We start from the raw sequence: 27931 nt of genomic DNA, 5'->3' as shown, positions 1-27931 counted from the left end.
TTCAACGTTTCCTTTAACATAAATTGTTTACCTGACTGTTTTGCTCTGAGCTCCCTAAAAGACAGCGAATGCATGTTTCTTCCTTCAAGAATTCATAAAATAGTGTTTTCTGGCTGGAACTCAATTCAATGCATTGTACAACTGTTTTCTACAGTTTCTCTAAGCTTAACCTAACCAAATACAAGACCATTATTTGATTAAAGGGCTCTTGAAGCTGTTTGTTACCTTATTTTTAGAACAGTACACCAGTGATAGGCTGAACATTCCATTGGGTTTGCAACACCAGCACATTAATCCTTCTTCAGAAGCTTTGCTTTCCCTAAAAGTTGCCCAATTGTAATCTCTGCCATCATGAGCCACAGCTTGCAGAAACCCCCTGGCTACTGATGCACTGCAAAGCGGATTTACTGCGTCACAGGTTAATCACAAGAACACATGGGCATTGTGTAATTGGAGATAATAACATGCAGATGTGTGGCATGGTGGTTGGGAAAGATCGTGAAAGGTTAAGACCCGACCTACAGTTCAAATCTGTTCTGTTCACAAGCTGCGTATAGAAATAAAAGGCATTGGTTTGAGATGAGCAGACCCTCACTTAAAGTGGTCACAGTGTGTGAGCACCGTGTGATTGGAGTGGTCAGTGGGAGATCTGTAGCAGGTAACACACTGAATGTGCAAACTGTGCGTCTGTGGAGGATTTGAGCTGGGTTATTTTCAATTGAGAAACAATGGCACTCTATAATCCCTCTCTCACAGTTAACCCGTTAAGCTCAAAGAAGTATTTGTTAAACGTCCAAGATTTAGCGAGACAAAACGTGTGCTTTCAGATTTATTTTTGTTTACATAAGGGCATGTTAGACTTCAAAAAAACCAAAATGACATGGACATTTTCAGAGAGTTCAAACCAAAGTCAAAATAATAAATGCTGAAATAGAAAAGCCCATGACTGAAAAGGTGTAATCTCGACTCTCTTTCTCGGAAATTCATTCGGGACAGAGGTTTGCATAGTCATGCTAAAACTATACGTAGCATATAGATTAAGAGTTGGGGTGGTTAGTCTCCTAAATACACAATGGAGTCTATAAAACTTCAACACTTGGCCAAGACACAAGGTGGAAAGAAATATAAGGATTGCAACCAAAGAAACTCAGAACACAGCATAACATATGAAATGAAACCACACACACTGCAGTTTAAATGTGATCGCTGGCTAACAGGGAACTGCAACAAAACCAATAATCAACCAAGATTTTGCCTATGGACAATCAATAGGCGTCACGGCCTTGATTGGAAAATGAGCGAACCTCTGTCCCTCTGTACAGACACGAAAAACACAACAAGGGGCCACACAAGCAGAACAAACCAGACCGGCTCTTATACACAATTCATGAAATAGGTCATCAGGATGATGACTGTCACCATTGATGTTTTTCAATTTAACCTGCAACGAAAAAGAAAGAAAAAATGGAAAGCAATACAATGGATAGTGCAAGATATTTAAAGTATATATTAATCTATGAATTCCATTATAGTCATGTAAGTAAAGTGCAAATCTCTGGATCCGATGAGTATTTGTGCAAGCGTTGTTCAGTTGAAGCTGATCCCCCGGCTCATGTGTTTGAGCCCTTTTTGCGGTGGTGAACCAGCTTTGTTTTACTCTTTGGGTAACATACATTACCTTTCACAATTCAAACGCTGAATGGGTCATCCTTGAAATCGTCAAGTTGTTTTTGACACAACTTTGAATTCACACTTCGTAAGACTGGCCACGATATATAGAAGACACTCAATGACCCGATGAAACTCAAAGAGATGCCATTGAGTTCAGTAGCCCAGGAGTCATGTAGCCTAACTCTGCATTACATATACATTGTTGCTGAATGGCGGCTTGTGGTTTCTGGGAAATATAACAGGGTTCATCACTCAACACTACCAGTGTACAATTAAGTATTTTACACCCACTTCAACAAAGTGCAAAGCTTTTTTTATGTCGCTCTATTTTTTTCGGTATTTTCTCCTTTTTTTTTTACAGCGATGAACAAGTCTAGTAGACATAACCAATGTTATTCTTCCAGGTGAGACGGCAGGCAAACTGAACCAATGAAAATTCTTGCTGGCGGGATTTGGTCAGTGAAGTCAGTAGCAGAAACATTGAATTGAAGCTAAAGTAAAACTGATGCTATTCAAGATGGGACACCACCGAGACCAGCTCAGGTGTAAATGAGGACACACGCACGCGCGCGCACACACACACACGCACACACACACATATACACACACACACGCACACACACATATACACACACACACACACACACACATTACTACAACCACGGTCATGAACTGTCGTCTGAAAATAAACAATTGTGTCGCCATCTTGTCTTGATTAATCTAGCAGTGTGAACAAGTCGATTGGGTCACACTCCCGGGAGGCACCACATGCTATCCATTTCATTCGTGTCCATCGAATAACCGGCCGTTATCAAAACGGTCTGTTTTCAGAGCGGGCCCCAGCCGCCCTATCGACTGCACATCCCAACGTACTAAAGCGCAGCAGATTGGGTTTGTTTTGTTTTTTGTGTGTGTGAGAACAGGACGAGGGAGCGGCGTGGTCGATGTCAGCGTCAGGTGGGTGGGTGGGGGGGGTGTCATCCGGTCAGTTGGTCTCGTAGGTGGAGAGGAGGGCGGCGTCCACGGGCTCCATGCACGATGGGCAGGTGAAGGAGCGCATGAGCCAGTCGTCGATACAGTCCATGTGGTAGATATGCATACAGGGCAGGAACCTGATGGGGTCGCCGTACACAAAGTCCATCATGCAGATCACACACCTGGGGGAGAGGGCGGGAAAGCACCAACAGTGTTTAAGTTTAGTTAAGTGCTTAAGTTGCATTTCAGGCTCAAAACAAAGTCCAGCTTACACTTGATTAAGTTGAAATCGATTTTTTATGTTATTCAAAAGCTTACTCTCTGATCTTCTTCTCTGAGCCGTCTTGGCCTCCGTCGTACACGCCCTTGGGGAGGTGGTGGATGAGGCCGATGCGCTGTGCGATGCGGATCTGCTCCTCTTCCGTCAGCTGGGTGGCCAGGCGGGTCTGACTGGGGGTGGGATGGTACATCGGCATGTTGGCCTGCTCCTGGAACACAAAGCGAGGGTACACCGTTTCATATTTTCAGTCATGCGTTAGTTGGTAATGCAATAACTGCAATCACAGCAAACATCAAGTCAGCAAAACACTAGTGCCCTGAAAAGATAACACCCCAAATATTAGTTTAATTGGAATGAATAATCAATTAAGTGTGCTGCTCTATGTAGAACAGCGTATGGGGAAATGACAACACAACAGCTATACAACACTGAAGACCTAAAGAGGTTTTACGATTGTACATTACGCTGTCATCATGAACAGAGTCAGAACGGGTTCCCACCTGGTAGGGCGGAGGCGGCTCCAGGTCGGGGTCTGGCCCTTCGCCATAGCTCGCCCGGTCTGACAGGGAATCGTGCAGAAGCGATATATCGTCCGAGGTGGGAGACTTCAGACAGTTGCCCATGTCTCTCTCTTCGCGGTCCGGGCAGAGCAGTGTGCCAGTCAGGCGACAACGAGCTGTCTGTCTGGCTTTTTGTTGTTGTTGTTACAGTCGAGCCTCCCTCACTTGGCCACAGATGTTGTACCTCGATCCGATTAAATCTGTTTAAATCTAAACATTAAAGCCTCCAAGGACGAACGATGTCATTTTTAAAATATGTTCTGAATGACATGCATGCGTGGGTTGTCTACGCGTGTGCCTCTGCTAACCACTGCTGCACATTGTACAGGGATCAGCTGAAGGCATCAAAACAAAGAAGGTTAGCAGCCTGGCTACCTAGCCTCTGCTAACTAGCCGCTGTTAACTAGCCAGGTTAGCGCCTTCCCCGCTGCACAGAGCTCATCTTCCGCGGAAAATCTAACTCTGGAGACAACATTCACTGGGTCGGCACCGGTGGATCTAGAGAAGATGGATGTATTTATTAGATCGGGTCGACATGCCCTCCGCTCCGCGGATAAGCAGCACGTACTCGGTTTGTTTTTCTTTGCTAGCCTAGCCTCTGCCTCCCCGATGACGCGTTGGGCCACTGGAGATGACGTCAAGGTCCGCGGTGTCGAGCTCTGTTGTTTTTTTGCTTGAGCGATTTCATTGGTCGGTTTTCCATCACGTCACTCTAGGATGAGCAGCATGACTGGGACATTTCTTATAAATATAAGAAAATGTCACTATTTTAATAAGATAAGAGAGTTAAGATAAGATAAGATAGAGTTTAGTTTGCATGTAATATGTGCCCATGATTAAAATCATTTATTACATCTTAATAAAATGGATAGGCAATAAAAGTGCAACTTGATGACACCTTTATTTGTATTTACAAGTATTGTACACATAAAAACCAACAATTAATTGCATTCCAGTAAATTATGGTACAAACCTTCATGTTTTTGGTTAAGTGAGTCACAGAATTGGCCTACTTCAGGCAAATTAAACAAATACAGATAGCTTTGAACATTGCAGAAATGTATTAGGATTCAAAGCGAACCAGCTCAATAGGGGTTTGCCACTTGTTATTTTGTTAAATCTTACAGACAGCATTTTTCCTGTACATAATTAGGAATTAGAATTAGTCATTTGTGAAGCAATGGTATGTCATGAAGTCTACAGTTTCTGTACAGTGGCCTGCAATGTTTTTTTTGATCAATATTCTAAAAGAAGAAACAATTGCTAAAGAGTTTTAAAGAACTAAAACTATCATTTAGTTTGAGTATTTACTTATTATTTTTCATATACCACAGTATTTTTCAATTGAAGATATAAAAAGTTCCTAAAATTATAAGGTGGAGAAAGGGAGGGCCTACAAAAAAGCCAGCTAAAAAGTTGGACATTATAGATCTATGCAAATGATTTAGTACAAATTATGTATAAATTATGCATTACGTATAACTCATAATGTATTTAATCTGGTTACTAACATCTCTTCCCTCAAACCTCCCTCTGTTTCACATTTAATAATATCAACATCAGCAATATATTATAACAACACTATTGCATTCATGTGGCTATATTAGTCGCCACATTAACCAGCAAAAGTCTAAACTGTCCAATCGTCCAGCTGTGTTCATCCGGTCAAAGAAACTCTGGCAAAAATGGATGAAAAATGGCTTGGTGATCAGCATGTATATACGAAAAAAAGGTATATTTAAAGGAAAGTCCGGTCCTCCTTTGTCCCATATGTCCACACGTCCAACGCACGGTAAAAAGCAACACTGAGGCATGGTTAGCAACACCTCTGGAAATGACGATACCTATTGACATGAATGACATTTATTCATTCCGCCCATAATTCATAATTCCTCCCATTCACTGAAGTTATATACCATGTACACAAGGGGATATCTGAGGTGCATATTACTAATATCCAATTCCAATCCCAGTCATACCTTTTTTCTTTATAATGTTCTGTGTGAACCGGGCACTATTAGCTTCAGGAAACACTGCTCCAACGTTCCATTCTTTTAAAGTTCACTTTGTTTTCCGGAACATTCAGCAGCACACTTCAACACCGCACACAGTGACGTCATCCCCTCCTTGGCTCCTTGTGAGTGTTCTCCGACACCTCTGTGATTGGGTCTGCTTCTGCCTCTTCTCGCCTCTGTTCAGCACCTGTCCTCCTCTTCAGTGTCACTCAGGGCGTCCCCGGCCGCCATGGACGCCGCCTGCCCCATGCGTTTCCGGAAGTGTCCGCCGTTGGGGATCTGCCAGCCGCTCCGCGAGCGCGAGTGGGCCGCCGTCACGGTGTTCGACCGCCCCAGGCTGTGGGCCACGGCCGCCTCGAAGGTCAGCGTCTCCATGGGGCCGCCGGCGTCCGGGCTGTGGTCGTCCTCCTGGGACGCCAGGAAGGGCTCCGAGGGGTAGCGGCGAGGGGGCGAGTGGTGGTGGTGGTGGTGGTGTCGGCCCGCCTCGCCGTGCCGCTCGCCCGAAGCCCCCTGCTGTGGACCCTTCCACGAGGGTCGGCCCCGCCTCATGGTCTCCGGGCTGCCCTGCTCCTCCTCCTCCTCCTCTTCGTCCCCCGCCTCTGCCTCCTCCTCGCCCACGCGGGGCGTCGTGTGACACACCAGCGGGGAGTAGGAGACGTGGGGGTGGGAGCGGGCGGCCGTCTGGGAGGTGGGCCGGCGCGCGCTGGGGGTGCTGGACTCGGAGGTGGACGGGACCGGGCTCTCGGAGCTGTTGCCCTGCAGACGAGGACAGAAGAGCATGGGGATGGATCAGTGTCGGCCTTTTTAGACAGTTAAATGTATGACCTATGGACACAGTAGAACACACTCTCCCCTCATCGCACTAACAACCACTGATAACAATAATTATAAGCATTGAAGAGCCAATCTAGAGGATTCTCATTTAAACAAATGTCACTTAAGGCACTATCTATCGCAGAATGAGTTAAAATAAGTGTGATTGAGCCTGTGGCCCACTGATGAAAGTCCTTTTATTTGCAGTGTTATGAATGTTGAATGAAGCTAGGTATCCATGTGAACAGTAACCATTTAAGTGTGATTGAGCCTGTGGCCCACTGATGAAAGTCCTTTTATTTGCAGTGTTATGAATGTTGAATGAAGCTAGGTATCCATGTGAACAGTAACCATTTATCCCCAAAGGTGGCGCCAAAGACAACAAAGCAGAGATCTTTGAGATTGCCAAATAAGTTAATTCATTCAGCCCACTTCTTGAACCCACTGCGCTGGAGCAACAAGTGGGCAGAGCAAAAACAATAACTGAAACGGCACCATGGAAGGACAGAAATAGAACGCGCTATTTGCTAACGTTGAAATCGTAAAACCCTTACAGCCAATCAGGATTTAAACCCCACAGCCCAACGGTCCGTGAGCTCTCCAAACTGACTAAACGCTCAGAACGCTCAGGGGCAACAATAACTCAGGAGGTAGAGCTGGTTAACTGATAACCGGAAAGTTGCTAGTTCGATCCCTGGCTCCTCCTAGCTGAGTGTCAAGGTTTTCCTGAGAAGGACGCCTCACCCTCACTGCTCCCGACGGGCTGGCTGTCGCCCTGCGTGGTTGACTCCACCGTCGGTGTGTTAATGTGTGCATGAATGGCTGCGAGTCGCTTTGGATAAAAGACTCCGCAAAATCCCCTGATTGTGAATGTATATGTTATCTCTCCTCATCATCGCTCGCCGTCCCTACAGTCGGCGAGATCACCGCTGCTGAGATCTGGCCGCTACCTGCTTTTCGCGGGGGTGCGTTCTCTCTATGCTGGAGCTGCGGGAGGGCTGCTGGCTCCTCTCGGCCGAGTTGCAACGAGACTCGTCTGGGGAGAGGAGGTGGCAGCGCTCCTTGGAACGCCCACGCTCCCGCTCTCCTCTGCTGCCCGCGTGCCAGCGGTCAGAGCGAGAAACTGAGGAGGAGAAAGAGGAAAGAAAACCGTCACGAAGCGTCAAAACTAAACAGGCAAAACACAAAGAATTCATTGCAGATCTCTTGGAAGATAAACATACAGATAAACGTTTGTTGTATTTGTTTTTGTGGTAAATAAGGGGCTTAAGGCAAGCATAAAAGCACAAAGAATTATGTGTTCTGTAATGCGTATTGAGTAGTGTGCATTGAATAGTGTGTATGGAATAGTGTGTATTGCATAGTCTGTGTTGAATAGTGTGTGTTGAATAGTGTGTGTTTAATAGTGTGTATTGAGCAGTCTGATTTGAATAGTGTGTATGAAATAGTCTGTATTGAAAAGTGCGTTGAATAGTGTGCATTGAATATTTTGTATTGAACAGTGTGTATTGAATTGCGTGTTGAACAGTGTGTATTGAATAGTGTTTGTTGAACAGTTTGTCGCTGTCACGTTTTGATTGACACTTGGATGGACCTACCGGCGACCTTGTAGCTCTTGTGGCGCGGCCGATAGACCCGGTCGGGGCTGGCCGCCTCCTCTTCCTGCCACAGACCGTTGACCCGCTCGTCCGCCACCGTGGAGACGGAGCGCTTCATGGAGCCTCCACCCGCCACCTCCGGGGGCTGCGGACACACGCAGCACACACATGAAGGGACAGGACCACACACACACACACACACACACACACACACACACACACACACACACACACACAAACACACACACACACACACACACAGGTTAGAGAGAGAGACACAGAGAGACAGAGAGAGAGAGAGAGAGAGAGAGAGAAAGAGAGAGAGGGAGAGAGAGAGATAGGAAAATAGAGAGTATAAAAGAAAGTGGAAAAGAGAGTGGAAAAGAAAGGGAGAGAGCGAGAGATGGAGATGAAGAGAGAGAGAAAATAGAGAGTGGGAAAGAGAGAAAGTATGACAGGGATAGAAGTATCTTCAACTTCTTATTTAAACGTGAGCCGATTCATGCAGAGGATCACTTCAAACATTATGCCCGTTCCCTGTGACAAACGGTTGAATATGTCCAATCAGCACCGAGGTGACGCTGCTTCCTGCAGAGGAAAACCCATCACCAGACACCCCCGCTGACCAGACCCAACGTTGTGTCCCTCGGCGATCACCCGCCGTGTCAGCATGCCAGGCTCCTCCCGGCCCTGAGTGGCTCTGTGCCGACCGTCAGACACGCCCAGAGAGGCCAACCTCAAGTCAAAAGCCCCTTCCTTCCGAGTCACCGCAGGGGCATGTCCTATGACCCCTCAGACACCAAGGTGAATCACATCCCAGAAGGCCCAGGGGCGTTCATCATACTGTCCTAGGAAGCTCGGCACGTCCTCACGGCCCGACGCAGGGAGCATGGCCTGCATTGGGGGGGGGGGGTTATGTGTGCTTCGGAAGGGGATGTACCTGTGTGTCTATTGCCAGACGGGGCATGGAAACGGCTCGCGCCGCTAGGCCCCGCCCTAGTGGGGGCGCTAGGGAGCTTCCTATTCCTCTACCGCTCTCCCCCACCTACGTGAGCAGAGGACAAAAAAGAAAGTAGGGCAACACCAGAAACCAACGCAACAAGCCGGGGGGGATGGGGTACACTGGTGTGTGGAAGATTACAGGCCAAGAGAGAAATGGTGAAGGTCAAAGACGCCATTTTGTTTTGTTCGGCCCCGCTGTCAAAGCCATGACCGGTCATCAGCATCCTCATCGCCATCGCCATCCAATCAGAAGCCATTCCCATTCCATTCCAGCCAAAGAGTCACGGTGCTAACTAGTGAGGACAAAGGAAACTTAGTCGTGAGAGAACCCGGTCGAATCCAAACGCAGTCCCGGATGCATGGTGCGATAGCATAAGGCAGTAGACGGTGACAACAGCCAGGACGGTATATAGGAGAGAAGAGGGGCCGTGTGTTTCAGTTCATGCAGCCACCGGGGTCTTGATGCACTGAGCTACAGACAGACAGCTAGCAGCTAAACACAACCCTCCGCAGTGAGACGTGAGGACAAACAGTAATATGTGGGCCACTTATATTGCTCATTCTCTCAGCAAACAACTCGGACCCGTTCAATCACACTTTACACACAAAGACAATATCCACAATCAGGCAACAATCCCCCCTGGATCTCCAGAACCGCCGCAGGACTATTATGTGTATCAAAGACAAGAGCAGGCAGGAAGATAGAGAGGTACAGACGCAGTCTGCCAGGCACTGAAGTGAAACAAAGTGAAACCATCGTTCATCCATCCCCATGAAGAACCCATTTACACCCATCATGTGCACATGCGTGTTGTGATTTGTTTCACGAGATGCATGGTGGTGCGAGGCATAGTGTGGCTCGGCTCGGGGTGTCCAGGCTGGCTGTCCTCACCATGGATTGGTGCTGGCTGGAGTCAGCGTCGGAGCTCACGGGAGGTAGAAACAGCTCCTGTGGTGAGATGGGACTCAGAGCCAGGAAGCCTCCCCTGGTCCTAGAGCGGGACAGAGGAGGGGGATAAAGTGGTCAGATGGACTGGCTTATGGTGTTGTGCTCATACACACACACGTAAGACATGCGTAAGACACACACACACACACACACACACACAAACACACACACACACACACACATATGTACACACGCACACATATACACGCACATGTGCAATCACACGCACTCACACACACTCATGCACTCACAGGCACATATGCACACACTCTAACACAGACAAACAGGCACACACACACACACACACAAATGCACACGCACACACACACACACACACACACACACACACACACACACCCAGACTCACAGGGCGGAGCCAGCGCTGTGTCCCATCAAGGTGAGTGGCTCGCTATTGGAGAGGATGTCTTCAGGCAGAGTGGAAGCGTCCAGTTGCTTGAACATCAAGCTGCTCTTCTGTACAACACAAAACAACACTCGAGCTCAAATCGTTTGCTTCCCATCTTAAAATCTTCCAGCCATACTGCATACCGTAAGTAGGTAAAGGGATCGTGAGAAACATCATTGCGACACATTAAATGGTAAACGGACAGCGTTTGTACAGCGTTTTTTCTAACCAGTGTCTCCTCAAAACGCTTAACAAACATTTACCCATTCATGCACACATTCACACACCGACGGCGTTGACACCACGCAGGGCGACAGCCAACTCGCCGGAAGCAGTGAGGCTGAGGCGTCTCACTCCGGGATACCTCGACACTCGGTTACCAGCCAACCCGCTGTACCTCCTGAGCCACATGCCGCCCCTTTAAAGGGTGGAGGAGCGACTGTAGGAGGTAAGTTTGGTCTTCTGCCTTCATTCAACACAATGGACGTTGTTCTGGAGCCTCACTCTCAAACAAAGAGAGTGAAAGAACCTTCTCTTTATCCTTGTGTTGGTGTGGATACCTCCTGTTCCGGCTGTGTTTCGAACGCTCACCTGTGCTTCTAGCTGTTGTCGGAGCTTCTTGGCTTTGTTCGACTTGAAGTAGTCCATGATCATCATGGAGGCGTAGATCTTGCCTACTGTCATGTCGGTGTCTATGAGACGATCGGATAAAAAAATTTGAACAAGAACAGATATGAGAATATAACAGAAACCGATTCCCAATACAGAGACCAGGAAAAGCACCCACACAGGTAAAAAAAAGGACATCAAAGACAGACAAACGGACATACACAGAGAGACACCGCCCAGTTGATCTCTTCCCTGATTGGTTAGGGGAAGCCAGCTTGCCTGTCAATCACAGTGGCCTGAAATGCAACAAGTCTTAACGGTGGAGTAAAGTAGTTCACCTAAACTCTGCATAGCCCCCCTCCACTTAGTTGTGCAGCATCTTATCCCAGCTATCTCTGTTGTGTATGGGGAATGGGTTAACCTAGCGATTGCTAGTGCTTGGCACTTGTTTCTATGAACATCCTTACTGTACCGACAGCGATATATTGTTGTTGATCTTTCTTCTGACAAATGTACTTGCCTGATAAAGCGTCTGCTAAATGCCCTGAATGTAAATGTAAAGTAGGGAAGGAGGAGAGCATTGAGGGAGGGGACATTTATTTGATTGTTAGGTTTCAAAGTCTGACCCTCTTCGACCATCATCTGTTCTCTTAATTTGCAACTCTGGAATCGTACCCACAGCAGCTTGACTACGCCAATAACCGTCAATCAGACCTTTGTTGATGGGCACCAGCAGGTCCAGGGTCTTCTGGGGCAGATAGGGCCAGATCACACTGATCTCCTTCTGGAGCTCAGAGTCCAGGCCGATGCGATCCTCGCCCCCTGCAAGCCACACATTCACCCGTTAACACGACGTGAACTCCTAGCTACACTCATCCTCTCATCTCATAGAGGCTACGGTATCGAAATCGACAGTCAGGGTACATTGAATGCATTTATAGAGCGCACACATTCAAACACCGACGGCAGAGTCAACCCCGCAATTAGACAGCCAGCTCGTCGAGAGCAGTTAGGGCGAGGTGCCTTGCTCAGAGACACCTGGACACTCAGCTTGGAGGAGCCGGGGATAGAACTAGCAATGTTCCGGTTACCAGCCAACCCGCTCTACCTCCTGAGCCACATGCCGCCGTTGTCAACAGAAGAGGTAGCTATACGCAGACACAGACCTCTGGCGATCTTGATGTCCAGGGCGGTGCGTATGAGAGACATCAGCGTGGACGTGAAGTGGACACTCATGTCCTCATCGACGGGCATGTTCATCAGCACCAGCCTCTGAGAGGGACAGAGACGAGGAGGGGAAAGGGTCGAGTGGGAAGGGTGTCTCAGCCACGAGGCCCACAGTCTACTTGAGGGCATCCCGGGGCAAGAAGCCATTAATGAGCCATACCTGCTTATTAATGTGTTATCTATCTGAGACTCACTTGTTCGGAGTTCACCTAAACTCTGCATGCCCCCCCCCCCCCCCCCCCAACACCCCTTCCACACTTATGCACTTATTGTAAGTAGTACGTCCTGGCATTTAATGTACACACTTATTGTATGTTGAACATCCGTGCACTTAAAAATAGTACTTACGTGGCATGGTGTAGCATCTTATCCTAGCTATCTTTGTTGTATACGGTGAATACTGTAGCGACAGCGATATATTGTTTTTTGTTTTTCTTCTGACAATGTACTTTTTGTAACTTTGTCAGTTTTAAAAAAAAGCGTCTGATAAATGCCCTCAATGTAAATGTAAATCTAAATAAAAATGGCATAACATTGACGGGAGAGGTTACTCTTACTCATGCTTTTCATTTCAGCCGTCACTCCTGCTGTAGTCAGGGAGGTGGTTACCTTGTAGGCGATCTTGGCAGGGCATTTCTTCCCCAGACCCAGCGGGGGCGACATGTGAGTCAACATCTCGTACATCGCCGTGTAGTGGATGCGGCCGCTGGGAGATTAAAACGTGGAGGACAGTGTGACACAGGGGAGGACAGGTATGGAGGAATTAACTAATTTAGAAGGCGGGGATCAGTGTAAGGATGGTCGTTAATTCTCTGTTAAACCAAAATACCCATATCCCTGCCAGCCTGATCCCCTCTAAACAGTCTGCAGTGTGCTACAGAGACTGCCCTCTGTTGGTCAGTTCTGGTGACACCTGGACCCCAACTCCACCGACCTTCTCTTTTAACATATTTAGAGTCTTGTCAACTGATAAAGTCAGCTGTTCTATGAGTGGGAAAGGCCATTATGGCAAGTATTTTAGACTGTCAATTCCAAAATTACCAAAATGACGAAAAAGGACTAAAATTATCAAATTAGCAAAACGACTAAAATGAATAAAAGAGCGAAATTACTAAAATGACCAAATTGACCAAAATGAACAAAATGACTAAAATGACCAGATTTACCAAAATGACCAATGTGAAACCCATCAGTGTCCAGTACATCACAGAAGATCATAAGTCCTTACCACGCCGAGCGGTCGAACTCTCCCCAGATACGAACAAACTCATCCAGATGATGGGGTCCAAGGATGGAAGAGTCCCGTGTCAGGTACTCAAAGTTATCCATGATCACGGCCACAAAGAGGTTCAGCATCTACAGGGAACATCGCACACATCAACAAGCCGCTCCCCCAACAGAACGACTCTAACGGGGCTCTGTCGGAGGAGGTCGTAGATCGGAGAACGCTCACCAGGAAGGAGCTGAAGAAGATAAAGGAGACAAAGTAGCAGTAGGCAAACTCTGTGCCGCAGCCCCCCAGGTGGTCCGGGGACATGGTCATGGGGGCGATGGAGGGGTCCGGCTCGCACTCCTGACCCCCCAGACAGGAGAGCATGATCTCCTGCCACGACTCCCCGGTCGCGCTCCTGGAGAGGGGGGGGTTAGGGTAAGGGTTAGAGGGGGGTGGCGAACAGGGCAGCCGGGGTCAGTCACTTTACTCTCAATTAAACACATTATCCTTATCGTGGTTCACACCGCTTTGGTTCAAAGAACTTCACTAAAGGACTCATAGACATGGACTGAAAGATAGACAAATAGGCCAATCAAGACATTATATCTAAATACATCAGAAGGGCATGTGTTTACCTGAAGAGGAGCATGAGCGCGCTGAAGAAGGTCTTGAAGTTGTTGTGCTGGTTGATGTGGCTCTCGTCATTCAACTTGATGTTCCCAAACACCTGGAGGTAGGCGGGGGGTTTCAGCGTTTTGAAAGGCTTTGTTCGTTTATCTTACGCTACAGAAAGTTAAGGCTTAGTTATGGTTCCACGTCAAAGCAACGCAGGAGGGTTTACAGACCCATTACGTCCTTGCGGACCATCAGCAAGGGCTGTGATTGGTCCGCTCACTAAAACCCGATGCAAAACCAAAACAGCTGCACGACTAGGTCGAAGCGTCTGGGTGGGCAGACGCTTCGACCTAGTCGTGCACCTCCACTCTTCAGTATTACGACCGTGACGACGTGACGTCATTAGTAGCTGGGAAATACCTGCATTCCGATGATGGCGTATATGAAGAAGAGCATGGCGATGAGGAGACACACGTACGGGAGGGCCTGTTGGGAGAGAGGGAGGGGATGAACAGCACATTGATGTTGTCAGTAAAATCAGGGTTATGCATTTATAAAAAAAAAATCAGCTAAAGCAGATAAAGCAAAATTACATACAAAAAAACACCTTGAAACATTGGTTATTGCATTGGTTGAATTCTTCTGTGGCTGTCACTGGGTTGTTATTGTTAATCCCAACAGCTACATGTGAGTGGTTAGAAGCAATGTCCACGGACCTTGAAGGACTGCACGAAGGTCCACAGAAGGATCCGGATGGTGTAGCCCTGCCTCAGCAGCTTGATGAGTCTGGCGGCTCTGAAGAGCTTCAGGAAGCTCATGTTGATGGAGTTCAGCGACTGCCAATGACCATGTATAAAAACATGTATTAATATATAATTAGAAACAAGGCTAGCGTAGTAAAGGTTTGGCAACCCGTGGTACCTGCAGGTCCACGATGATCTCCGTGATGCTGCCAAGCACCGTGATGAAGTCGAAGATGTTCCACGTGTCTCTGAAGTAGTTCTGGAAAGGTAGACGGAAAAAGTACCGGGGTTGGTATTTGCATCGCATTGTGTCGTATTGTTCCCGATTCTGTGTGTCGGTATGTTTGAGATCCGATGTGTGTGTGTGTGTGTGTGTGTGTGTGTGTGTATGTGTGTCTGCAGTGTTATGCAGTTTTTGCAATTAATTAATCTAATTACTTGAATTTCATTAACATCTGTTGAATCGAATGAAATCAAAGTGAAAGCAACAAACTTCAAAACCATTGAATTTAACCAGATTTCATTGAATTTCATTCAAATCAATTAAATCAAAGTGAATTAAATTGACAGAATTAAATTGAACTCAATTGAATTGAAGTGCAGCTTAACCAGGTCTTACCACGATGCCAAAGGCCATGATCTTGAGCATGCACTCCATGGAGAAGAGCACGGTGAAGGCCGAGTTGAGGTGCTTCAGCACCGTGTCGTAAGCCGCTGGTGCCGAGTGGTACTGGAGGAACACAGGCAGACAGGATGAGGCTGGTGACATTCTGATACCGATACACGTATCAGAAATTCCTCCCTTACTGCCTAAAATGCAGTATCGGCGGGTACGCAAGTCTATGCGCCAATCCGATACCATCACGTGACTAATTTACTACACATGCAGACAACTTCACAAACACGAAGACCTGCGGGCGTTTGAACTACTACTAAGTCGGAAAAACTGAAGCTTATCTAGAAGCATACAAAATAGTTCCGAAATAATCTTTTGTCGACAGTAAATGAACCGACTGTACATTAATGACATCATAAGAACGCTTCAATAAGGACAACTGCTGTTAGTAGTCACAATGCTAGAGGCTGTATCGGAATATACTCGGAATCCGCTGATACTAAAGTTCATGAATCGATCAGGAAGAAAAAAATGGTATCGGATCATCTCTAGACGAGACGCTGTGTGTTCTCTCTTACAACAGAAGCTGGAGCCCTATTAATACAACTGGGGCCACCTGCAAACACACGGGGCAACACAACGGGGCCACACACGCACCTCTCTCCTCCGTTTCTCACACGTTCTTAACAACACGTTAAAAACAGCTTCCCAGGCATTAATAAGTATTTGTATTTGTGGTGTGTAGCCATGTATGTATGTATATATATATATATATATATATATATATATATATATATATATATATATACACATACATGCCCAGATTGTCTGAGCAGTGATACAACCGACACGCACACATGGTGTTTTGTGTTTGAGAGATCTACAGCAGTGATTCCCAACCCCCAGTCCAGAGACCATAGCTGGGCCATGAACCTTTTAGAACCGGGCCTTGAAATATTTCCAGAAAAAGCAGAATTTTTTTTTTTGTGTTTGCACTACTTTTGTGTTAATTGTATTATTTCATGTTATTGCATTACTGAAGGGAGCCTGAGACTGAGGCATTTCATTGCTGCTTTAATTGTTGTTAATATGACAAATAAACCATCTTGAAAAACAGCCACATCGTTTGTTTGAAAATGATGCATCTTAATATAAAGAGATTTAAAGTGACTAACGGTCCTCCACATTTTTTTATGAATATGCCGGTCCTTGGAACAAAAGAGGTTGGGAACCCGTGATCTACAGTACCTTCATCATGAGCACCACGGTGTTGAGGGCGATCATCACCAGCACGGTGTACTCGAAGGAGGGCGAGGCCACAAAGTGCCACAGACGGTACTGCACCGTCTGCCGGTTCTGGGGCATGTAGCGCGTCATGGGCTTGGCGCTCATGGCAAAGTCGATGCAGGCCCGCTGAGGAACGAGAAGGGTGTTGAGTCGGTGATGCAGGATGAGGTGAAAAGGGGTACTACTTGGGGTTTGGACCGGGTTTAAGCTGTCATTGGTGCCGCCCCCATTAATCAAGTAGTTGGTTACATTTATTGAAGGCGTGTGGCATGTGGCTCAGGAGGTAGAGCAGATTTGCGGACGACCAGAAGGCTGCTAGTTCGATCCCCGGCTCCTCCTAGCTGAGTGTCGAGGTGTCACTGATCAAGACGCCTCATCCTGACTGTTGCCTTGCGTGGTTGACTCCGCCGTCGGTGTGTGAATTTGTGCATGAATGGGTGATTGTTCTAATGTGCTTTAAGTGGCCACTGGTTAGAAAAGCGCTGGATAAATGCAGTCCATTTACCATTTAACAGCTTTTTTATTTTTTTCTCTTGACATAAACCTACCGTTGCACAATAATGTATTTTTCTATTTTCTCCAATTAGTCCAATTTTCATCTCCAAAGTGATTCAACAGTGTGACTTGATTTGCTCAGACACAATTGGAAAAAATGAATGTTGTACAAGGCATTGTAAGGACAATTAGTAATGTTTTAAATTAAAATAATACTTAAAGTAGGTTTAATTAGTGCTCTGCAGAGGCTGTCAGCAGGACTAATGACGTACTTCATGGTACATAGTGTAGGAAGCGGTTGTGGAGATCAGGTTTCAAAAGGAACGGAGTGACGGCTCCTCTCTTTCAAAAGATCACTCAAAACATACCCGTTTTAAAACTGCTTTTAACATCTCACTGTCCTCCACTCTCTGTCCCTCTTTAACCCCTTAATATGTTTGCTTTTAAATGTTTTGATGTAACCTTTAATTTATATTTTGTTACATTTTCTCATTCGTGTAGTATCGTTGTAAAGTGTGTTTGAGTGTCCAGAAAAGCGCTGATTTTGATGATGATTATTCCGAAGAACATGATGATTCTAACGACGACTAGGATGATTAGGATTCAGATTATGAGGATTATTATTCTGAATATGAGGATTGTTATTCAGATGATGATGTATACCTCGTTCTTCTCCAGAGTGCACTCCTGGATCATCTTGTCTCCCTGCTCCTGGAAGGTGATGATGATCAGGGCCACGAAGATGTTGACGAAGAAGAAGGGGAAGACCACAAAGTAGACCACGTAGAACACGGACATCTCCATGCGGTTGCCGCGGCTCGGACCCATGTTCTCCTCCGTCACGTCCGTGGAGTGTTGGAGGACTCTGGGGGGCGAGAGGTAGCCATGGGAACGGAGGCTTGTGTGTGAATCAGGCATTTGGTGGTGGCTTCACTGTTTTAATAAGTCATTTAGCGTTTAATATCTTTGTATTGTAAAATACATAACATAGAAATAACATAAAACGTTAATTTAACTTTATTATGAAAATTAGGGTTAAATACATGGGGAAAATTACAACCTGCCTTAATCTCGATCCATAGACTAAGCTTTTACAAAGTTTTGAGAGCGGACATGCTCATCCTTACCTTCGCTAACACCACACACACACACACACACACTCTCTCCAGGCCCCCCTAAAGCCTTCCTCCAAACCTTGACTTCTCTTTGCCCGTCTCTGAGGGCCAGCGTGAATCCCAGCTGTAATCTACGTCCACCTCCTGTAACTACTGTCTGAGGGAAGGAAGGAAGGATGGGGGGGACTCACTGAGGCCAGCCCTCTCCGGTGGAGACGGTGAACAGCGTGAGCAGAGCCCAGCACACGTTGTCGTAGTGGAACTCGTGTCTCTTCCACTCCCTCCTCTTGACCTCCTTCTTGTCTCTGCTGTAGTCAATGTAGTAGCCTCTGTAGGGAACAGACACAGACGTCGCCGCCACCACCACCACGGGCTAATTGTTTCTATATTCATTCACAGCTTAGGTAAAAGAGAAAGACCCAGCAGTAGTTCCCATGAAGGTTCAAACCCGAGGGATTTGAGAGATTTCTGTCTCTTTCAGAACATGTTTTTTTTTTTTGCATTTTTATGCTTTATTATAGAGTGAGATAGATAGGAAGGTATGGGAGAGAAAGGGGAGACCATGCAGCAAAGGACCACGGAGGGCAGGATTCAAACCCGGGTCGCTGCGGTCAGGACTGAGCCACGATGGTACGAGCTCTACACGGTGAGCCACCGGGGTACCCCCAGGAAACTATTTGAGCCGATCTCTGTCGCGTTCCCAGTCTATGGGACGGTCTGCTGAGGGATGACAGATATGTTTTTCCTCTATGTAAAAAGCGGAAGTCAGGATCGGATTGGAGGACAATATACCTACGGTATCCAATGATCACTTGCAATTCCATCTCTTTCTTAAAACAGTGGCACAGCCCGCACTTTACATTCAAAGCGAACATAAAACACAGCGTGACTATTGAGTTAACATTACTTTCAGCGCCAGAGAACCTCCACCTCACCAGTTAATTACTGACCGAATATAAAAAAAACATACTGCAGTTGGTTGAATCTTCACACCACCACACATTCATCTTGTTTTTTGGTGGTGTGCTGCTCCAACAGAACACCCCGCGCACGAGATCTGAAGGTAGGCGAACGTGTGGGTGGGTTTGGGCGGGGGGTGTGGGCAGGGGGTCGGCAACACTCACTGGCACTGTTTCTCCGTGTTCATGGAGCTGTCGTTGCAGTAGAAGAACTTCCCCTTGAAGAGCTGCACGGCGATGACGGCGAAGATGAACATGAAGAGCTGGTACACGATGAGGATGTTGAGGACGTTCTTCAGCGACGTGACCACGCAGTCGAACACCGCCTGGGTTGTGGGGGGGCCACAGCAGGGACAGTATTCAAAAACAGTCCAACATCAGAAAAGGACAATCCTGATGACATCATAAGCTTACTGGTTTGAGAAGCTGATTGTAATGTTGGATTAGTTGGATTCCCACGAAACGTTAGCCTCATAGCATAATTGCCTCTGTCATAGTTTAAGGTTAATTTTGTATTTTGCATCAAAAATACCTAGGTCAAATAGATGACTTAGGCAGATAGTGATTATGGAATGTAAAAAGCACTCTGATTGGCTAATGATATACCCAATGAGGCGCAGTGAATCAGCAGCGTCAGGAGAGTAGAGTAAGGTTAGATACCACAATTTGGCCAAAATATGATAGGCTAACGAAATGATGCTAAGCATGTATGCACACGTGGGGTTGCGATTGAGAAATGATATGAATGGTGTGGGTTTGTGAGACGGTACCTTGAGTTTGGGGAGCCTCTTGATGGTTTTGAGGGGCCTCAGGACCCGCAGCACTCGGAGGGACTTGATGGTCTTGATGTCGCGTCCTTTGTTGTTCCTGCGGACGTCGCCCACGCACAACGGTTCATAATTAGGAAGGTCCATCAATCAGGTCCAGCGAGAATACATTAATTACATCAATTGGTGCAATTACAAAAAATAAAAAAATAAAAAACGTAGACTCACACACATTTAGAAAATACATCTTTTTTTGACTGAACAGAAAACAAGTTATTTTCTGAACATACTGAACAAAAGGACTGATTGCTTAAAGATAAAGAGAGACCAAAAAATCACAGAACCACACACCGACCAAGACAAAATGTAAATCGACAAACAAGACAAGCATGAGTGTTAACAAATAAAACGAGAGGTTTACAAGAGAGAGGTGTGTCAAATGTCTGCTTTACCCCATCACATTCCTGGAGGGCCCAACAGTGAAAATATCCACAGGAACAACAGAGACATTGAGGCATAAAGAGAGAGACACACTCAGAGAGGTCTACAGCTATCATCACAACAGAGATAAAAACACATACATTGTCCTACAAGAAGAGGAAACAATGACACAAGGCGGATCTGTGCAGTAGGAGAAGCGAACGCATAGCGTGCATGCATCGTGTGAACCATGTGAGGGTCAGGGTTAGGGCCAATTAGGGTTAGTTTAGGATTGGGTTAGGGTTGTCTCAAGCAAGGTCAAGCTAAGAGTGCTAACGGTTTTCTGTTTGCATGCTTGTTGTTAACCATGCATTCCTCGTGTCAGATAGCGGAGGGGTGTCCTCGGTAAGTGGTGTGCAGAGATGTAAACGCATGCGTATCGTCATGGCACCCGCTGAACGACACTGTCGTCGGTGTCCGATCTAAGCTGTACGCTGTACGCATCGAGTGAGTCAACGGGTTTGGACGTTAGTCATCGGCAAGAGCGGGGGGGCGGACGGGAGCGTCGTCGTGGTGACTCACGTCAGAGCGAAGGCAATCAGCGCCCCCACCACCACAATGAAGTCCAGGATGTTCCACAGGTCTCTGAAGTAGGAGCCATCGTGAAGGATGAGGCCTTGGTCGATCATCTGAAGGTTGGGCCGAGTGGGCAGAGACACGACGGCGAACAGTGTTAGAACATTTTTCCTTTAGGTGATCTTGCTGACGCTCTTATCCAAAGTGACATACAACCATTCATTCACACATCAACAGCGGAGTCAACCACACAGGGCGACAGCCAGCTCATCGGGAGCAGTCAGGTTGAGGTGCCTTGCTCAGGGACACCTCGACACTCTAGGCTCAGCTAGGAGGAGCCGGGGATCGAACTAGTAACCTTCCGGTTACCAGTCCACCTGCTCTACCACCTGAGCTTCTGCCGCCCACAGAACTGGTTAGAACTCGACACAATGGGAGGAACGGTTTCTTTACCAGAGTAGCTCTGAATTGAGAGACAGGGAGATGGGGGGATGACTTGGACCCACCTTGATGATCATCTCAAAGGTGAACACGCCGGTGAAGACGTAGTCAAAGTACCGGAGAACCTGCAGGGTGGAAATCAGAGGACAACGTTTTTAATGGAAACATTTTATTTTATCCAATGAATGGATGAGATGTGTTTAAAGTCTACAATTTGTGTAGAGACTCTAGAAGCTGATGTTTCCTGTGCAGATTATCCATCAACGTACAGGCCATGGGAAACATCCAGTGTCCCAAATGAAGCGGTACACTCTCAGCTGTTTATTCTAAGGTTGGCAAAAGTGCGTCTAGAGCTTGGTAAAAGTTGTACTCGGTAAAATGGGAGCCGAATTTGATCAAACCAAATTATGACAAATCCTTGTATTACTATTGGTTAAAAAAAATACATTTTTATAGAACAAAAGCTATTTTTATCTGCGTTTGACACTCCATAATATTGGTCTTCTAGCAACCGGGTCCCTAGCTTATGGATGCTCCGCACCATATGGGCGCAGAACGGATCATTCTCAAAAACGTTCCGTTCTCAAAAACGTTCCTGAGCGTTTCCACTGGCCCCCACCTTGTTCCTGTCGGAGTTGGCGCACACGGGGTCCTCGGCCGCCAGGGCAATGCTACTGGCCACGATGACCAGGAGGATGGTCATCTCAAAGTAGCGCAGGGTCACCACATAGTGGCAGATCCTTCGGATACTGGGAGCACAGGAACATTCGTCACACTGGGGGTCGAACCGTCACACACAAAGCCACACGACCACGCAGCCACACAGCTAGTGTTTCATAAAAAGGCAAAGTTTGCGAACTGCAATCGGCATACACGTGTCAGCGAGACACCGCCACGGCGGTTGACAACAGTCCCTCGTGTGCTTTTCGTCTTACGGGTTGGTGGACTTGAAGAGGAACATGCTGCCTGGCGCGGCAGGCTGCGGCGGCACCGCCTCCTCCTCCTCCTCCTCCTCCTCCTCCTCTGACTCCTCGTCTCTGTCCGTTTCGGACGTGAGCGGGTCAGTCTCTTTGCTTTTCGCTAGAAACGTTCGATCACAAAAAGAACAAGGTTCTGAGTTTCACACCGATGACTACTAACGATGCTAACGAGGTCTGGCTGCACCGCGGGAGTCATCGCCGTCGTTTGTTTGTTCAACAGCGACGGCCGCCAGCATGGCGCCCTGCTGGGAGATGTCAGAGCCGGCCTCGCACTTAGTAATATTCAAAAGACATGAGTACGGTGACGCCCAAAGCAATGGCCAGGCTGAAAATGGCAGAGGGAGGCTGATGTGAAGTGTCGGGGACCCCCCTACCTGGGACGGGGGCGCGCTCCAGCAGCGGCTGTCGGCACATCTCGATGACCACGCCCCCCTCGGCGTTGGACCTGTCGGCCTTCAGAGAGGCGCGGTGGCTCTTGCGGTCGGTCGCTGTGCCTTCAACGACCTCGCCCGCCGCCGCAGCCTCCTCCGCCGGGGGGCCGTGGCCGGCGGCCCCCCCCTCGTCGGGCAAGCTGCTCTCCATCAGGGCCACGGAGCCCGCTGGCTCCAGGGGGGCCGGCTCGCACTGGGGGGGCTCGGGGAAGTCCGCGCCGGGCAAACTGAGTCTAGAAACCGTCCGGGAAAGGTTTGGGAACGATATGATACATTATCAGGGTGTTCAGAGTTCACCCGCACTCTGCATAGCCTCAGCCATTACCCCCCCCACACCCCTCTTACGCACTTATTGTATGTTTATGTCCTGGCACTTAATGTACGCACTTATGGTATGTTTATGTCCTGGCACTTAATGTACGCACTTATTGTATGTTTATGTCCTGGCACTTAATGTACGCACTTATTGTATGCTTATGTCCTGGCACTTAATGTACGCACTTATGGTATGTTTACGTCCTAGTATTTAATGTACGCACGTATTGTATGTTGTACGTCCTGGCACTTAAAGATGGTCCTTGGCATCGTGTAGGATCTTATCATACCTATTTTTGTTGCATACGAGGAATGGGTTAACCAGCGATCGTTAGACCTTGGCACTTACTGTACCGACGGCGATATATTGATGTTTCTCTTTCTTATGACAAATGTACTTATTGTAAGTCGCTTTGGATAAAAGCGTCTGCTAAATTCCCTCAATGTAGACACGAATGCAAATGCTATCGCGCTACAGTCAAGGTGGGACATACCTGTGATCGCTGTTGACCTCGGAGTTGGGGTCGACTCCGCTCCCGTCGTCCATGGTCGCTCCTTCCTCCGCCCCCGCGCTCTCCCTCCGCTCCGCTCGCTCCTCCCGCTCCTCCCGCTCCTCCTTCTCCTCCTTCTCCTCCTTCTCCCCCCTCTCTCCTTGGTCCTCCTTCTCCTCCTTCTCCTCCTTCTCCTCCCTCTCGTCCAGGGCCTTCCTGTCGTGGCTGATGGCTCGCCGGATCCTTCCGCCGCCCCCCTCCGGCGCCGCGTGGCCGAAGTCCAGGCTCTTGGCCTCGGGCCGCGCCTCGCGGTGGCGGTGCCGCCGGTGCCGCGCCCCTCCGTCCTCCGGCCCCGGCCCGGCCCTGAACTTGCGAGCCACCCGGTGCCGGCCCCCACCGGCAGCTCGGTGGTGGCCCCCGCCCGCCCGGTCGTCGGCCCCCGGCGGAGGCTCCGAGTCCGGGGGCTCGGGCATGGGGATGACCACCGACATGGGGGGCTCCGGGAGGGGCATGCCCACGGACATGGGCGACTCGGGCTGGTGGGCGGGGCTGGCCTCGGGGGACAGCGCCGGCACGTGGTGGCCGCTGGTGGGGGTCTCAGCGGCGTCCTCAGGGGGGTTGCCGAACAGCTCCTCGCGGGAGGCGATCTGACGGCGTTTGCGGAGCTGGTTGGCGCGCTGCTCCCAGACGGACATGTGCACCTTCCTGCGGCGGTTGCGGCGGTTTGGGAAGGGGCCGGCGGTGGGCAGGGGCTCCTCTTCCGCCGCCGCGGCCTCAGGCTCCTCCGGGAAGGCGGGTCGGCCCCGGTGGATGGCCCTCTTCCTGTAGAGGTAGGGCCGTCTTCTCCCCCTGAGAGGCAGAGCATACAGGGGTCACTAGGGGCCAGCCAGGGGCCAAACGCTTTGTAGTGTTAGTGACACGCAGACTCTTTGGCATTATGGGATAGCGTTTAAAAAACAACAACTGACAAACGATCAAAATCATTGTTTCCAGAATTATGTATTTTCCATTGATAACTTAAAGGAATAGAAAGTATAATGAGGTATATAATAATTTAACGAATGAGAAAAATGCATAAATAATTTGTTCAAATGTTCATTCACAAACACAAAAAAAACCAGTAGGGCAGTAAATAACGAAAACCACAAGCACATAAGGGGAAAGTGCAGGAATAAATTAGAGAAAATCTAGCAAGGGATTACTTTTAATCCATCAGGGAAACTCAAGAGAGGAATTCTGAGTGACGGAGAGGCAGTCAGCGATACTTACTGGTGTTCAGACTCTGTGGTGGTCCATGTAATCAATGAATGATCGTTTGAAAACAAGACATTAGTGTTTTCCCACATACACAGAACACTTGTTGTGACACTGTCCAAAATACATAACGCATACGTTGATTCAACTGTAAATAGTTGTAATTACATCTATTAAAAAGATAGTTGTAAAGATCCTCAAATCTAGCAAACTGAGGGTATGGTTACCCCCAGTTAACTTCTTTGGTTGTAAAGATCCCCATAGGAACAAAAATGTTTGGATCTTAGTTAACGGTACGTTATTCCAAGACAGAAAGAGAATAACACAATATCTAGCTAATATAACGTCACTGAAATCGTGAAATGATTGTTTCAATACTTCATCCTGCTGCGTGAGTATTTACACAGCATATCTTAAACTATTGAGTAGCAACAGTGAATAGAAGTCCCAATGATACCTCCACCATTTACCATTTACTAAACAAGGACTATATTTTACAACTATAAACCTTTTGGTCAGTGTCACATAAACAGGCATAGAATAACAAGACAAGATGATTGAAGCAGAAATTCACTGCAAAAACGGGTCCGAATATGCTCTGTGATGGTTGTGGCACAAACAGGACATTCAAATATGTAACAAACAAATGATACAGTTAGCGTCAAAAGCTACAGAGTCAAGGTAACATTTCAATCTAATGGCCACCATTATAATCACACAATGTGACACAGTAAAACAGTATTTTATTTGACTTTAGGTTCCACTATTAGCAGAAACTGCTTTAGTATGTAATGGTTCAGTGACTAGATGAAGGGCAATCATTTTCAAGGACTTACACTCTAAGACAAGAAGTGGCAAAACCTGACAGTGGATAAGGTCTGTGTGGTCCTGAGAGACAAAAGCGCTTTGTAACGTTTACCTTCTGGGACACATTAAGACGTGTTTACCTACATTTGTCTAAGATAAGGAGACATTTGCACTCTGGTTTATTTTTGGAACAGTGAAGTGAACTATTTAGCTTGTGGCAAATCACGTCAAAGATGCCGACCCAATTTTGCTATCCCTACATGATTGGCTTCCACAATTAGATCAGGAGTTGTCCTAATATCGCTGAAGCAACGTGCACACAACCACATTCACTTCCAAATTAGTCTGACAGTATCTTCCCTTTTTATCTGTTCAATTTGCCATGTTACTATAGATTCTGTGGAACACTTCCAACTGTTGCATTAAATGTAACACCCACCCATCCACCCACACACTTTCTCACAGACTCTCTCTCACACACACGCACGCACACACACACACACACACACACACACACACACACACACACACACACACACACACACACACACACACACACACACACACACACACACACACACACACACACACACACACACACATACACCTCTGTGGAATAATCTCTATCACTATGTCTAAAGCTGCTACAATGGAAGCCCTGCTCATCGCTCAAATCCTGGTAAAGATCAACATTTCTTATCGCCACAGTGTCAGCATCAACCCACACAGACCCAGAGAATCATATCCATTTGTTTTGTCATTCTGTGGTGAATGTTCAACATTCAAATCGTTTGTCCGTCTTCCAAGGGGGTGATTTTAATTTGTTAGTATTACAAAAAGTGTTAGTCACTGGACTGCTTGTGTGAACGGCCGTCGGTCCATGGATCAAGATGCTCGCAGACGACTTACTCAGACAACAAGCCCTCTCCGCTCCGAGCATATCTTCTGTTGAAGAACGCCTCCTCCTCCTCCTCATCCTGACAAAGACACACCGATATATCAATTATTAGTATGTTTCAGTCGTTATGCGAACAACAGCGCAGGTGGATCATATCGTAACCAATTATCTCCTAAATGGCGGTGACAAAATGGAGGGAATAGATACTATACAGAAAGTACCTTGGTTAGCGTCTGTGCTTTAGCCAGATCTGGTGACAAAATGGAGGTAATAGATACTATACAGAAAGTACCTTGGTTAGCATCTGTGCTTTAGCCAGATGTGGTGACAAAATGGAGGTAATAGATACTATACAGAAAGTACCTTGGTTAGCGTCTGTGCTTTAGCCAGATGTGGTGATAAAATGGAGGTAATAGATACTATACAGAAAGTACCTTGGTTAGCTCCTGTGCATTGGCCAGGTTGTCAACGGCGATGGCCAAGAACACGTTGAGCAGTGTATCTGTTTTCAGGAGTTAAGGAAATCCCAGAGCACTTTTGTGTTTACTGGAAGTACATTTGTACCACAAATGTGTAAGAACTCCTTGACCAGTCCCCGATCGGGACGAGGATTTATATCAGTAGTTTGATTTATATACATTTAGGGCATTCAGGAGACGCTTTAATCCAAAGTGACTTACAATAAATACATTTTTCAGAAGAAAGAGAAACAACAATATATCGCTGGCGGCACAGTATGGATGTTCATAGAACCAAGTGCCAAGCACATACAATCGCAAAGTTAAACCATTCCCTGTATACAACAGAGATAGCTTTACGACCTATTTCTGCCAAAATCAACCAGAATTGCTAGCTAAGAAAAACATTATGCCTGAGACGCACAGAACTGACTTTTTACGGGAATGTACTACGGGCATTGGTAGCTCAACAGTAGAACGTGGACGGCAATGGGGGGGGAAGGATACAGTTTCCAAACAGAGTCAGCACGATGAAGTAGATGGAGGACCACATCCCATACTGCACGCCCCCCTGGGATCGGATCCCGTTGTACATCACCTCGTTCCAGTCCTCGCCCGTCAGGATCTGGAACCAATCCATGAGACACCACACCGTTACTTCAACAGATTTAACATTTAGGAGAATGTTGCTGACGCTTTTATCCAAAGCGACTTACTCCGTGAACGCAATAATTAGGACGTTTGCCTGCAACATTACATTTTGTTTTCATATTTTGAAAAATCACTGAACTTTTGTGTGAATGTGTTCATTCACACATTCACACACCGACGGCCGAGTCAACCGCGCTGGGCGACAGCCAGCTCGTCGGGAGCAGTTAGGGTGAGGTGTCTTGCTCAGGGACACCTCGACACTCACACTAGCGTGAGCCGGGAATCGAACTAGCA

The 27931-nt window shown here is 47.3% G+C and overlaps 2 protein-coding genes across 2 annotated transcripts in view; both read right to left on the bottom strand.

Moving 5' to 3' along the window:
* Nucleotides 1-822: 822 nt before the first annotated feature.
* On the bottom strand, nt 823-4087 carry LOC307086474 (RING finger protein 11-like). Its single transcript, XM_079751695.1, has 3 exons — nt 3427-4087; nt 2965-3134; nt 823-2828 (listed from the first exon to the last, which is right to left on the bottom strand). Exons 1-3 carry the CDS (start codon nt 3547-3549, stop codon nt 2657-2659), a joined length of 465 nt encoding a protein of 154 aa, XP_079607821.1. The 5' UTR covers nt 3550-4087; the 3' UTR covers nt 823-2656.
* Nucleotides 4088-5681: 1594 nt separating this feature from the next.
* The window catches only part of cacna1eb (calcium channel, voltage-dependent, R type, alpha 1E subunit b), a gene marked incomplete at its 3' end in the record, with an annotated part of 53832 nt that continues 31582 nt past the window's right edge, over nt 5682-27931 (bottom strand). The window contains exons 17-48 of the mRNA XM_079750581.1: nt 27494-27611; nt 26963-27030; nt 26540-26607; nt 23807-24418; nt 22707-22996; nt 22288-22432; nt 21972-22101; nt 21418-21477; nt 20918-21024; nt 20368-20379; nt 19919-20015; nt 19314-19474; nt 18381-18518; nt 17738-17939; nt 16541-16705; nt 15296-15406; nt 14855-14935; nt 14650-14769; nt 14354-14419; nt 13954-14045; nt 13559-13733; nt 13334-13461; nt 12715-12811; nt 12045-12150; nt 11593-11700; nt 10861-10961; nt 10231-10337; nt 9807-9906; nt 8853-8957; nt 7913-8054; nt 7265-7437; nt 5682-6257 (exon numbers count right to left, since the gene is read on the bottom strand). Of these exons, the coding sequence (XP_079606707.1) occupies nt 5682-6257; nt 7265-7437; nt 7913-8054; nt 8853-8957; nt 9807-9906; nt 10231-10337; nt 10861-10961; nt 11593-11700; nt 12045-12150; nt 12715-12811; nt 13334-13461; nt 13559-13733; nt 13954-14045; nt 14354-14419; nt 14650-14769; nt 14855-14935; nt 15296-15406; nt 16541-16705; nt 17738-17939; nt 18381-18518; nt 19314-19474; nt 19919-20015; nt 20368-20379; nt 20918-21024; nt 21418-21477; nt 21972-22101; nt 22288-22432; nt 22707-22996; nt 23807-24418; nt 26540-26607; nt 26963-27030; nt 27494-27611 (4761 nt within the window). The remainder of the gene's footprint in view (nt 6258-7264; nt 7438-7912; nt 8055-8852; nt 8958-9806; nt 9907-10230; nt 10338-10860; nt 10962-11592; nt 11701-12044; nt 12151-12714; nt 12812-13333; nt 13462-13558; nt 13734-13953; nt 14046-14353; nt 14420-14649; nt 14770-14854; nt 14936-15295; nt 15407-16540; nt 16706-17737; nt 17940-18380; nt 18519-19313; nt 19475-19918; nt 20016-20367; nt 20380-20917; nt 21025-21417; nt 21478-21971; nt 22102-22287; nt 22433-22706; nt 22997-23806; nt 24419-26539; nt 26608-26962; nt 27031-27493; nt 27612-27931) is intronic.

This window comes from Pollachius pollachius (genome assembly GCF_949987615.1).
Source record: "Pollachius pollachius genome assembly, chromosome: 14".
NCBI lineage: Eukaryota > Metazoa > Chordata > Actinopteri > Gadiformes > Gadidae > Pollachius > Pollachius pollachius.
Note: the sequence above shows the minus strand (reverse complement) of the source record. Positions and strands in the feature narration are given on the sequence as shown.

Excerpts from the sequence above, each read along its gene's own strand:
- LOC307086474 (XM_079751695.1), bottom strand. The coding sequence starts at position 3,549 with ATGGGCAACTGTCTGAAGTCTCCCACCTCGGACGATATATCGCTTCTG. Across the intron at positions 3,135-3,426 it reads AGCCGCCTCCGCCCTACCAG|GAGCAGGCCAACATGCCGAT; the intron begins GTGGGAACCCGT and ends TTTGTGTTCCAG. Across the intron at positions 2,829-2,964 it reads TCAGAGAAGAAGATCAGAGA|GTGTGTGATCTGCATGATGG; the intron begins GTAAGCTTTTGA and ends CCTCTCCCCCAG.